Source organism: Corticium candelabrum, chromosome 1 (genome assembly GCF_963422355.1).
Source record: "Corticium candelabrum chromosome 1, ooCorCand1.1, whole genome shotgun sequence".
NCBI classification, from domain to species: Eukaryota; Metazoa; Porifera; class Homoscleromorpha; order Homosclerophorida; family Plakinidae; genus Corticium; species Corticium candelabrum.
In genome coordinates this window covers 5,009,324-5,023,859 of record NC_085085.1, presented here as the reverse complement: position 1 = coordinate 5,023,859, position 14,536 = coordinate 5,009,324, and the positions used below count along the sequence as shown (strand labels likewise).

Sequence of the window (14,536 nt, the reverse complement as noted above, 5' to 3'; positions counted from 1 at the left end):
ACACACACACACACACACACACACACACACACACACACACACACACACACACACACACACACACACACACACACACACACACACACACACACACACACACACACACACACACACACACACACACACACACACACACACACACACACACACACACACACACACACACACACACACACACACACACACACACACACACACACACACACACACACACACACACACACACACACACACACACACACACACACACACACACACACACACACACACACACACACACACACACACACACACACACACACACACACACACACACACACACACACACACACACACACACACACACACACACACACACACACACACACACACACACACACACACACACACACACACACACACACACACACACACACACACACACACACACACACACACACACACACACACACACACACACACACACACACACACACACACACACACACACACACACAGACACACACAGACACACACAGACACACACAGACACACAGACACACACAGACACACAGACAGACACACAGACACACAGACACACAGACACACAGACACACACACACACACACACACACACACACACACACACACACACAGAGACAAACACACACACAGAGACACACACACAGAGACACACCCACACACACACACACACATACACACACACACACACACACACACACACACACACACACACACACACACACACACACACACACAACTTTGCTCAAAGTACTGTAACTGCACAATACAGTTTTACAAACAGAGTTTGGAAACAAATTGTAAATGAAAGAAGTTATCATATCATCCAATAGTTACATCACCAACTTTGTTGCTGTAACGTTGCTATTTTAACAATTATTTGCTCTACATAGATTAGCCACACCAGCAGTAGATTACCTACACTACAAACTTTACTAGCTAAATAGTAAAATTAATCTACTCCACTAGAGATTATACAGGATTATAGAGATTGTAGCAGGTGAATATTCGAAAATTTCTTCAACCAAAACACACCAACGTTCTACCATGTCCATCTAATCAGCATGTCTGTCTAACTACAATCGTAACCAATCTGCTAGACCAATACAAACGCATCGGCCCACAATAGATGTAGATCAGCTAAACATCAAAATGGACTTGTGTATCAAAGATAATACATCAAATGTATTAGAATGCTGTACATAAGTCTCTATAATCTCACCTGCTAAAATATTTACATGAATGAGAAATATTGAATTGTATCTATTGACAGCTGTGAGAAGAAGTTTCTCTTTATCAATTCTCCTTCTCGGCGCAGTGATAAGCACCAGTAGGGTTACTTCGGGAAACGGCTTTCGGTTACCAAGGCTGATCTATGCTAAGCACCGCCCAACATTGGGCACGCAGGACTGCAGACTGCCAGTGTTGCTTGACAGCACAAAGAATCCGCTGCTGCCACCACACCTAACAAAAGCCTTGTCCCCAGAAATATCACTGGTTGTCAAGGGTTTGCCCGTACCTGATAGGCTGCCGCTTAAATTGCACTGTTGGTTGCCTCCCATATATTACATTATATCCGTATGCTACATTCAACATTACACTACGACAGCTAACATATGACAGTAACTAAAAGAACAATCCTCGAGGGGGTGGTGAGCGACGAGAAACAAACGCTACTAAGAATCTACTGCCAAAAATCACGTCACTATATATGTCAGCAACTCCTTTAAGCTCTTCCTCCTTTAGTAATGTAGTGTCTATTAACGTCTATTTGTAGCATGTACCCTAGCTTTGTCTGCGCCAATCAGTATCCAGTATTTACTTAGAATATAAGTGACGTATCCCACTTCCACTACATTGACTGGTCAATAAATCAGGCCATATAACTGCCTGGGGCTACTGGTTTATTGACAAGTCAAGATGTAGCAAAAGTAGGATATGTCACTTATTCTGAGCGAATACTGGACACTGATTGGCACAACATCTCAGTTGGGGGCTACAAGCCGGTTATAGATCTTCTCGCAAGTGTATAAATGAAATACACCCCGCTCCGCCAACAAGTTGGCCCGAGGCCAAACGCCAGCGGTCTATAACCTATACTTAGCTCTGCTAAATAGTACATTGTGTGAACACAAAGATGGTCTATCATTAATTATTAAACCAATTTGTTGTATGATTGGGCATTGATCGGACTGTAATGCTATATCTTTTTTTGTCATAAACCACTGCCAGCCTGTCAACGCAACTGTTTTTCAACATAAACATTTATTGTGACCAAAAGAAACCAACTGGACCTGTGCATCTTTTTATATATTTCATGTGAATGGGATCTGAAGGATTTCGGACAAATGGTATCTGAGTGTTCAAATTACTCCAACTATGTTTTTGCTGACATATCCACTTTGAATGTAGCAGTTGTAGTGCTTCACTTTTAGTAGAACGCGCATCCTTCTCCATTTGCATTGACCCGAAGCAACCTGCTTATCACTTTCTAAACACAATGCCAACATTCAAGCCATTGCAAGAAGTTGTCACAACAAGTTTGCAGTCGCTGTGTTGCTTCCTTGAATTTTTACAGCTTGGATCCCATTCTCATGAAACTTCTGACAACGAGCTCCCAGCTGTTCACATTCATCCATTTCTTTGCAAACGCAACGAAAAAATTGGAACAATTATAAGAAGGTATCACAACAAGTTTGGTGCTGCTGCATTCCTTGCTTAAATTTCTGGCATCTTGTATGTGACTACAAACTTATGTAATATATTAATTAGTAAATAACAAATGAGAGTGATCCTTTTCAAATTGGTCAGTGCCATAACAAATATGTTTTCCTTGGTCATAATTGCAGCATATGCAAGGTAGTACTTGTTTGAAAACTATATCTTGGCATGTTTACAAAGAGTATCTGGCATTTCCTTGTAATTTCTTATTTGAACACTCAAAATCACAATCAGAAATCAAAACTACCAACAAACACACAAAAACTGCCATACATTGCACTTTATACACTCACGACAAGGGAGTTGCATATCTGGAAACTGAAAGAAAGCATCAATATAGGAAATTCTTCCAATGTGTTACAAGAAAGTAGAGACTAGGCAAAGGCACCTCGACATATTTGGAACAGTTTTGAGGTCTCGTTTGCACATCAGTAACTTGTAGCAATTTGGAATGCATTAGCAATCCTTACAATTGTTCTAATTGTTTGATAGTGTTTGCAAAGTGATGGGTGAATGAGAACAGCCGGAATCTCATTTATCAGAAATTTCATGAAAATGGTATCCAAGCTGTAGAAATTCAAGAAAGCAACCCAGAGGCTGGAAACTTGCTGGGACAGCTTCTTGCAATTGTTCGAACTTAGTCACTGCGTTTAGAAAGCGTCAGGCCGGTTATTTAGGGTCGCATCACAAATTGGATGCATGGTGCAATCGGCGAAGGATGAAAGTTCTCCTAAAAGTGCGACACTACAACTGCTACATTCAATTGTGAAGACATTGCTGAAACGATCAAAGGCCACAATAGAGTTATACAGCTCAGATACTATTCGTCAGAGATTGTTATCCCATTCACAAGAAAGATCCGAAAAGATGCAGAGGACGTACTGTCTAATAACACGTAAAACACAATGATCGATAACCATGTGATGTGTTGTAAGCATGTCATATCATGGCTACCTTGTCAAGTTGTCAACACTGACTCAAAACCATAAACACCCTCCTCAAGTCCTACACACCTCACATTATTGGAACAAAAAGTAATGGCCAGCAGTCCGAGTAATCATAGAACAAATTTGGGCTTGCCCTCAGACACCTCCCAACAATAATTTAATTAAGTAATACATATGCATCTAAGAGATCTTTAACAAAGATAGCCTCGCAAGTGGAGCAATTCCGGCAAAAGCTCCTCTTCTCGCATGGTTCACGTGAGTTTAGCTCAGCGACTGCCGGGAAGAGCCTGACTTTCAAGGCTATAACAAAGACACTACCGTATGTCTACACATATAGCAAAATGCTGATATCAGTGACATTTACCAGAATGTTGCTTTTCAATGTCCAGTAACTGTACAGGAATGTCAGTATAACATGAAAAGAGTGCTGGTAAAGCGAGAGAGTAACTACCCCTATGCTGTAGCTGTATTGAATATGGGTCATAATTCGATTTGTTGGCAGACATCAGTGTTGTCATTACAGATCTAGAATCAGGCCTTTACGGAAGATAATCTGGACAATGCACAAGCAATTACGAAATGTTGAGCAGGTAGAACCCTGTTGACAGCATAGCAAATAGTCCTATCTATCAGAAGCTAGATCTATTATGTGATATACTTGGTGGCAAGCCAGAGTTGTTACAGAATGTGAACCGTCTCATCAGTGCTTACTAGACTGGGTTAGAAATGGGGAAAAACTGGAGCAACTTACAATGATAGATAATATCATATAATAATACATCTAGACATAGACAAAGTCTGGAGTGCATACTTTATCAAGCCCATAAGTAGAATCTGTCACAGGAGGGGTTCGCTTGGAACAAAAGGTGCTAGGAGAACATATCAGGTGAGAATATACAAGAATTGCCTGGCATTGGACAATGGCAAGATTACAAGTCAAGACCCTTAAATGTGTGCAAAAGATTACATGTCAGACATTGAGACGTAACTAACTGTGCATTTGTCGTAGTACATGCAGATAACAAAGAAAACAAGCAGAGTTTGTTGTCATCATGTGGACATCATATCTCAATACGATTTCGGTCCTGGTATTTCTTATAACTCCCCATAGCCAACGAAGCAGACCTCTAACTGCTGCAAGGAGGTTCTAACCTCAAATCTCCCCTGCATACAGGCCTGTATATTTAGAAATAGGATTAATAGAATGATACACGATACTAATATGTTCATTGAATAGATTAAGGTTTTTTCCTACACAAGTCCCAACTTGTGTACAAGCTGTATAATTTGCATTCAAAAAGTTTTGAGCTGTGATTGGAATGTAACAGCAACAGGGACCTCTCTGAAATGAACCGTACGATGCACTATAATTCCTAAGACTTAATAATTATTCATTTATCCAATAAACAATCATTGAATGAAATGCAGGGGTTTCAGCTGAAGTAGATGCGGTATCAAATAAGAATGGTTATTTGAAGTTGCGTAAACTCAGTTTGAATCAGTCATCTACCTGTTAAATTCCGTTCAGAGCCTGTGGGAGGCATGTTTGAAGATAAGGCCACTGAGAGTAGAGGTTGCCATATGGTATGAACTTGGTGTAATACAATTGCAAGTACTAAAATAGTAACAGTGCACCACCCGCTAATTCCGTCAGTGTCTGCTCCGAGTTTGTAGTTCAGTAGGGCCACTATTACAGAATATCAAATGGTATTAAAGAACTAACAGTAAACAGGTTCACTATACAAATAAGTGAAGAAAATTTTCAGAACAGCTCCTAAGAGAGGACAAAAATGATACCAACGGCTAACACAACATGCCTGCATGGTTCCTGTCCGTATTCTTAGTTGCAAGCATCTAGGCAGACCTATAAGGTGTGCCATTGGCAAGAAGCACGCCCTGGCACAATAATCAGGATAGATAGTGTTGCTCTGTTTAGAGATATGTCCTGCCTAATCAAGTGCTTTCAAATAATATGCGAATCAACTATCTAGGTTTTCTACTTCTCTATATCTGGAAATTATCCCACAGGCTTAATCTCCATGCATTCTTTGAATGGACTCTAGTATCTGTGACACAAGCATCCATACACCTGCCCTTGGTTCAGACAACGAGCTTGCCTACAGGGAGGCAAAACTTGCTGCGTACACGTACGCGTAAAATGTATTGTAGGAAAAACACTGATATTTCACTCATGATTTGCATCTGCTACAGTTCCAGTACTACCACTGATGACGGCTGAACCAACGACCAGAGAATTGAAATGCAGCGCATGCGCCCATTGTTATCGCTGGTGTTAATTACACAAGAGTGATAGTCAATGTATCCAGCCCTCTTCTCACGTATTCTCTTCATGTCAATTACCCGAACACTGTACACCTGGCAGTCTAGTCAAGCATGTCATTTCTTGCATGTGCAGTAGAGCTGTTCCATGTTGCCAAAGCTAGCAGCCATGGGTTTAGCACTTATAATGACTACTACCTCAATATATATATTCTACATCCATTACTCACCTGTCTTCCTGGAGGACCAGAAACTCCGGGAACACCCTAAAAAGACCACAAATGCTCACTCAATACAACTTGATCATTACGACAAGAGATCAAACACACACTACCGGATCTCCCTTGCTTCCAATGCACTCCACATCAACAGACTGCGATGGCTGCAAGCACAATGCCAAGATGATCAACACTACCAGCTGCAACATCACCAAACCAATGAGCAAATGATACAAGTTGAAAGTAATACAACAAGATGTACTTGCTTGTCCACTCATATCAGCAATGTTGCACCTATTGTCTGCTTGCTGTCATGTCCGTTCATTTACACACTATCAATAGAATGATTAATCAGAAGACGATCAAGGTAAGTGTAAGTGATGTATAATCTATTTCCAGCAACAAACATACAGCCTCCACATGCTATTGTCATCCCTCCATGTCATCGATCAGGAGCAAATAATGTACATGAAGTGCCAATGGCTCCAGGAGACTAACTAAGTCAAAATCCCACAACATGTAGCCTCGCTCCAGGCACAGTGTTAATTACAGTTCCCGGATGCGCTTTCATCCCCACTGTATGTATAATAGTCGTAGGGATAAAAGCGCACCCGGGACTCCAATCAAACCTGTGTCTAAGACGACGCTACAAAACATCTACAATAATCAATTTTAATTAGTGCTGCCTACAATGTTAGCAGCCTGTTCTGCTTGACCTTATAGAGCATCCTTAAACTCCACAAATTAATATCAAGCTCAAGCCAAGCTGCAAGTTATTAATTTAATTTGTCATTCAACAAGAATTTTTAAATTGCTCGGTGTGAAGTAGGTGTGGCTTACTGTCTTCCCGCAGTTGCCATTCATCAAGACAAATACCATGAACGTCAGTGATACACACTGGTAATAAATACAGATGGAAAGAGTTAAGTCCTATGTGAAGATGCCCATTAACGTAAACATCAAACTTGACATCATCCAAACGTGTAAAAATCATTATGTCACGTAATACCATTCCACTCTGTTGGTAATGTGAGCATCTGTGATCACCTCAATGCCAATAATGGTGTGATGTCTGGCTGTAAAATGAACTTGCTCCCTGGTAATAATCATCCCAGGCTCAGCAGATCCATGTACCACAGTTATAGTAGCCTTAGAACAAATAAATTTTGTTGCACTAAACCTTGCAATAGTCTCGTACCAGACCCTTCACGCTATTGTGTTCGGTTCCAGTATAACACAACAATGCCTACTGATTACCCTATACTATAATACGCCAACCCACGCTTCTGTCTGGATGTCTGTCTGTAATGCGCCGATCGACACGACGCCGGTCTCCGATCGTCGCGAAATGCGACAGTCCAGTCGAGTTCGGCCACCGAGACGAACGATCGAGTCGAATTTTGCCTGGACTGCCTCCGACGGCCAGAAACGAGACTTTGTCAGCTTGAAATTAGATGCACCGGACTTTGTTTGTTCAATTAGTCGAGTATACAAATGTGATGTGCGCTCGCCAGCCACTGTACCCCATCCTGTAATTCCCACAACTGGTAGAGTGCAAGATGCACCCGCTGCAGTCGTAGTAAGCCGGTTCACCGGCCCGCTTTTGCGTGCATGCATCCATCTATGTGTCACAAAAGGTGTGTCTTCTTCGTGGAAGTGGCGTACAACGATAGATTGCCACCGCCCAGATTGCCACCACCCATAAGGCGGAGTAGTACTAGTTATTATTATTATGGAACTTCTATACACATGACGTAGTTCCCACTGAGGGCAACAAGCAGACAAACAAAACAAAGAAACATGAACACAAAACATCCCAGCTACCAGTAACCCACCCTAATTACATAAACATACCTACTTGCAACTTTTTGTCAACGGGCTACTATAAACATCCCATCCCTTACTAACTTGTTTTCTGAATAAAAAGTTCTTTGAAAATAATTGAGTTTCGTTGTCCTAATTTTTCTTCTGCCTCTTGGAATGTTCGATTGAACCATCCGTCACTAATTCAGTCATATTTCTTTATGCCAAAACCCTTCCTGACCCCTTTCTAAGTCCTCTACTTAGTCCCCTAGTTGTTGCATGTCTGTTTCTCATCACCTAGGCTCTCTCAAACTGACATGGGTGGGCGAGCAATTACCATTACCCGTTATGTTCACCTAACACCGGAAGTCAGCAGGCACATGCAGCTATTCAATGAACACAACAGATCAGCATTAGTCTACAGTGGTGTGCCAGACTAAGGTCTAATGTGGGAATCCACACCAATACCATGTAGTTGCGCATTCTGTAAAAAATCAGACAGGGAAGAAGTTGATACGTACGATCCACGTGCTCTGGTTGTATTGCACATGCGCACTACATGAATAATGGCGTAATGAAATCAGTGGCTATCATTTAGATGCAATAGAGTAATGAGACTTCTATTCTCTACATCATACTGTCCAAGTCCCACTGATGGCTCCCATATGATATATTGGAAGTAACTGTTTATCAGTTATGTACCTCCATAAGTTGTCCAAATGCAGAACCCCACCAGTTTTCCCAAGCAGTGTGTTGACTAGCCTCGAACTTTTAGACCAGAGAGCGTGCGAACTCTAGTCTGGACCAAGTCAATACTAAATTGATTTCGGAAATGGCCTTCTAAGCCAATCAGCTCGTTACAACCGGAATGTCGGTTGTAAATTCTGATTGGTTTAGCAGTAATTGGTTATGCTAAGTGCACTAACGCTGATTGCACGAGATTGAAATCCTTGTGGGCGGCTAAGTGCACGCCAGAGCCGTGATTACTCTGGTGCACGCACACATCTTCCTTTTAGTTTCAGTTTCAGTTCTTTAATATTTTCAAGCCTGCAGTGACAATATGCACAGCAATGTCACTAGACCATCATCTTTGACAACTGGTCTTCGATCGCTAGTCGAGCGGTTAGACTAGCTAGCAGTCTGCCAAAGAATCAAAGAGTCGTCGTTTCATGCCGTCCACCAAGATACCGCCACAAACACGGCAGACGTCTCTTCTTTGTTCGTGAGATCTCATAGCATTTACAAATGATATGTTGATCTAGGTAAAACGATATTATGCTGTTAGACTACCATTTAGCATTGCTTTCGATAAATACTTCCGAAATCATTTTAGTATCGACTTGGTCCAGACTAGAGTTTGCACGCTATGCGCGCTCTCTGGTCTGGAAGTTCGAGGCTGTGTTGACTCCACCGAAGAATTTCGTGCTCTTGCTGCCACCGTAAAAATTGATTGTCGAAATTGCTACTTCCAAGTGCCTTGTTGACGTTTTGAATATTTTTATGTTTATTCTACTAAATGATCAAGTCAGCTGGTATGTCACAAATCCTCATGTTACATGTACTAATAGGATTAGGCTAATTTGTCACACGGAATGTCCAGACCATCTTTATGCCAAAGTAAGCGTGTAACTAACTTCCTTCCACACATACTAGTTTTCTTTCAATGGCGATATCCTGACACACTGTACGTATTTGCCAACCTCTGTAGGAAAGAGGACTTCCTGTCCAACTTTATTGAGAGCTACTAGTAGACTGTAGAACGGAAGTCATGAATGCGACTACATCTCTAGTCAACACTCTGTCTGACGCGCTGCGCGTGCATGCCAGACTCCAATTGCTTCCGAATCCTACATGCACATGTACCACAGTCAGTAGATTCAGCTAACACAGGAACATAGGACTTGCAGTTGCGTACAGCTCTATTTAACGTTGATGAGTCTCTCCGGCGCGATGTTTGTCTTTAGTTCGAATCTCTCCGTCTGCTCACCTGTACGTTGATATAAACGGCACAAGGCGCAATGTAGCCTCGATACTCCAGACTGCATTGTGAGAGCCTACAGATTTTGCATTTTAGATTTTGTATAATTTCTGTTATGTTGCTGATCTGTAGTAACGACCATTGGCATTTCGATGTATTAATTTCTCTAAACATTTTGAATCGGTTACTAATAAGTCAAATTAATTAAACTAATTAAATTGATTAATTACAGATATTAATTAGTTTAATAAATTAAATAATTAATTAACACATCAAATTTTAATTATTGTTTTAGACAAAATTTGCGTTGGATATGCCAAGTGTGCAAAGATGGTGATGTATCATGCAACACGTGACTGCATAATATAAATTATTTGATCATTCTGCAACCTCGAATGTTAGAAAACGTTTGTAAAACGTATGTGTATGCCACTGCTACGTAGACGCACACATGCAAAAGTGTAGGAGCAGTCGTGGTACGCGGACTACAGTGCGCGTGCCATGTGGTTACGAGTTGACACCCTTCGTTGGGGATTCCCCTTCGTCGGCGCATGACAAATCCTTTGCGTAACGTTGACAGACTGACTCATTTCCTTCTGAAGTCTGTAGCGATCGACATGACTGCCAACGTTCGCTCTACAAAACGTCGAACGTTACGTCAAATCTCTTTCGTCTTGGTGAGAAACCTAGCTGCTGTCTAGGGTACATGTAATGCAATCGTTTGTTGATCGATGGTCGTTTTCCTTTCAGTTTTCATGCTGTCTTTTGCAACCTGTAACAAGGTGACAGTGAATACTATCACCGGACCTACCTTACAAGAGCATCAATTGCTCCACTTAGTGTCGATTGTAGACCCTGCACAGACAGACCGGACATACCTGTGGAGGCGAGACGCGGAAGAGATCTGCGACAGCTGTCAACCCTCAGTAGGACACACACAAACGGCCAAAGTCACATGCACCGACAATCACTTGATTGTACGAAATCTCAGATCTAACGATGCTGGACAATATTCCTGCTCGGTGCCAGGAGTGGGAGATTCAGATAGTGTGGCTGTAGTCATCACGACTGTAAAAGTCAAGCTACCACCAAAAAGTAATCCGAACCGGTCACATTGTCCACGCTAATCTCATCCGATGAGATTGGCTTGTTTACGCCTTGTAGCTCCCCCCTCAAATTCCTCCAACTCGACCACCTCCACCAGTCACATCCGGTCGGTGCCAACCTTCAACGCAACGACAATCACACCGAATTCCGACCTTAGCAAAGACAGTGCTGGTATAGTTTTCGCTTCGAAGTTCACGTTGTTCATTGTTACGAATCATATTTATATGTCTAGGGACGGGAGATTCGTTTCCTGCAACGTCACGTGGTTCTGCTCCAACTACTACGAGTAAAAGACTTCATTCACTCTGTATACATACATTTCTGTGTGGCTAGCAAAGGATGCGTTTGCAACGAAACTGCTATTAGCTATTGCTGTTGGTATGCAGGTTAATTATTGCATATTGCCATTGTTTTGCAATTGCCTGGCAGACGACGTTAGACAACATACTTGTGGTTTAATTAGCCAACGGAAGTTAAAAGGGGGAGGGGCTGGCTGCGCGAGACCACACCGCATGCATGTGACTTGTTGGTCTGGTGTGGCCACACCCCATGTGTTCACCAAAAATAAAACGCACGGAAATGACATGTGGCCTACGTAATAGTCTCAGAACTGGCTACGACCTTGATGTACGGTTGCATTCTGCAACAAACGCTGTTTGCAGTGCAATTTCCTAACTAATTTTTAGTTAATTGTTAATTAATAATTTTGTTAGTTAATCGATTATTTGTATTCATTAAAGCTCTGACTTTCTAGCAAATGGCATTGATATGTCAACTGGAAGCAATTCTATTGACCCTAATTACATTGGAACAGTTACCCCAGAACCTACTTCTCAAACAATCATGCCAATCGATGTCTCAGTCACTGCTTCTCCACCCACACCAACTACAGGTGGTTAATTAGTAATTAATTTGCTTGCTTAGATGTTATGGACTACAAATTGTGCAACTATTGTAACAACTGTTGAATCTTTTTAGGATCGTCTGCTTTACCAATTGCACACATTCCACTGGTTGTCTCTATTGTAGCTGCCGCTGTTGTCGTTGCCTTCTCAAATGTCTGGTAAATCTGTTGCAGATACCAGACTGTAATGTTAAATCGATTAGTTTGTTTACGTGGACAAAAATTATTTATGTTGTTACACGGGATCTAGAAATTCGGAGTGCACATACTTACATGTATAGAGATCGTAATAACCATTTGATTTTTTGCATGTTTTTGAGCGTGAGCAATGTCGAGTTTGTTAAATGTGTAGATTGTAGAAATTATGTTTATGATCTTGAACGGTATGATTTTGTTAGATATCCACACGTACTATATGCTATAATAAGATATTATTTGTGAACAATTTACTTTGACTTTAGTGTGTTGCACCTAATATGGAAAATGGCAAATTCTGACTCCTAGATTAACGATCAACTTTCCAGTAGCTTCTCCACAGAAGTAATAATTCCTACTAGTCAGTGTAAGAAGACGGACCTATAGACTACTGTAGTATGAGAAAGTCGTTGCCATACGCACTGCAGGGCCATACCTTCTTACTACAAACAAGTGCATCGTTATGTCTGTTGATTTAGTGTTCCTAGTATTCGTAGTTCATACTGCCTGTCTTTGAAACGGTTGCGCTCTGGTGTCTCATAGTTGTAGACACAGGAGCGTAGCGTGACCTCTAGAAATGGGGGACTACGATGCTACGGAACACGCCCACTTTATGGTTACGCCCACTTTCACTGGCTTATAATTGACTGATACGATAGAATCAGTGGCAGGTCCAGACTCGTAAAAAGGGTAGTGTATATACTATAGACAGCTTTAGTCCTCACACGTATTTATAGTCCACAATTTTTATGACCACGCCTACAAATAATGGGCTATAGCCCGGTCTAGCCCATGGGCACGCTACGCCTCTGGTAGACATGTGCTTCTACACACAGTGCATGGGAATGCTGAACGTGCGCTCAGAATTTCTCTCACTGAGCTTGAAAATGTGCGCCAGAAACCCTGTATGTATACACTACTTTTCTAGACCCCAATAACAGATCTAGAGGAGTATCCAGTAATAAATAATCCATGCATCTAGTAACATTAGATCACTATTAACAACTGGCCATGGGTAAAACAAACAACCAGATATTGTACAATAGTTCTTCCCTGAAGGATGACGAAGACTACATGCATGATACACACACACACACACACACACACACACACACACACACACACACACACACACACACACACACACACACACACACACACACACACACACACACACACACACACACACACACACACACACACACACACACACACACACACATAGTGAATACACGAAAGTTTGCTTAATGGAAACAGTCTTCAACTATTCGTGACCAAGCTCTACGACTTCGGCTGGGTATTCCTCTTTTTCCGTCTCATCCAAACGTGGTACGCTGCCCATGTGGTCAATTGATTGACAAGTTTGGTGATCATCTTCTCGGCTGTCGTAAGAACTGATCAAAACGCCACGATGCTTTGAGGGACACCATCTATAATGCGCTGTTGATAGATGAGACTTTACTAGAACAGAGATTTTCATCACAGAATAACAATCGCCCTGGTGATGTTTACCATTCCAACTTTCTGTTTGAACGTCCTGCTTATTTTGACCTTATAATTACCATCCGTAACACAGTCCAATTGAAATTTGTTGCCAACAGTGCAAATTCTGCCGGTTCAGCTGCAGCAGCAGGTGAACTTCTAGAAGATCTCAAGTACGAAGAAGCAGTCGCTGACAGTGGTGCCTTGTTCTTCCCACTATCAGTGGAAACGTATGGTTGTTGGACTCCTGCTAGTCTGGATACTATTAAAACCATTTCGTCTAAAGTAGTGACTGCGACTAGTATTCCTTTTACACAAGCGTATTCTAATTTAGTGCAACAATTGTCTGTTAATTTGTGGAAATTTAATGCTCGTATGATACAAAGTAGATTAATGTTAGATGCTGATGTATTGCTTGGGATTTGCCGGTTTTGTCTGTTAGTAGTTTGTTACAAAATATAATATTATTTCTATAATATATATATATATATATATATATATATATATATATATATATATATATATATATATATATATATATACTAGGATCCATGGCCAGTCCTTCGTACGGGCAAGATACTGAAGTGTAAAGATAGGTCTGTGGACACGTCACGTGCAATCTTTGTTGCGAGGTCCCGGATGTGCTGAATGAATTCGAATCTTACTCTTCGCGCTTGTTTCAATAGAAATCGACACACTCCCCGTGTAGCGCTTGCTGCAGAAAACGTGTAGGTTGGATTTGGTGCAAGTGGAATCAGAATTTGGAAAGAAACGAAAGCGATAGAAGAGTAAGTTTCGTCGGCAAGAGATATTCGATTGCTCGAAGCTTTGGGAAGGACGACGATGCATACAGTCTACACAGGACTGGTGTGGGCGTGTG

At 41.5% G+C, this 14,536-nt stretch overlaps 1 protein-coding gene and 1 long non-coding RNA gene across 2 annotated transcripts; one reads left to right on the top strand and one right to left on the bottom strand.

Moving 5' to 3' along the window:
- Window positions 1-5,860: 5,860 nt before the first annotated feature.
- On the bottom strand, window positions 5,861-9,953 carry LOC134197319 (uncharacterized). The gene is made up of 5 exons (XR_009972627.1): window positions 9,906-9,953; window positions 9,691-9,837; window positions 6,450-6,519; window positions 6,304-6,387; window positions 5,861-6,235 (listed from the first exon to the last, which is right to left on the bottom strand). It is a non-coding gene; the product is annotated as an uncharacterized LOC134197319 (long non-coding RNA).
- Window positions 9,954-10,919: 966 nt separating this feature from the next.
- On the top strand, window positions 10,920-12,046 carry LOC134196482 (uncharacterized). Its single transcript, XM_062665628.1, has 3 exons — window positions 10,920-11,246; window positions 11,308-11,361; window positions 11,830-12,046. The coding sequence occupies exons 1-3, from the start codon at window positions 11,105-11,107 to the stop codon at window positions 11,973-11,975; spliced, it is 342 nt and encodes a 113-aa protein (XP_062521612.1). The 5' UTR covers window positions 10,920-11,104; the 3' UTR covers window positions 11,976-12,046.
- Window positions 12,047-14,536: the final 2,490 nt, after the last annotated feature.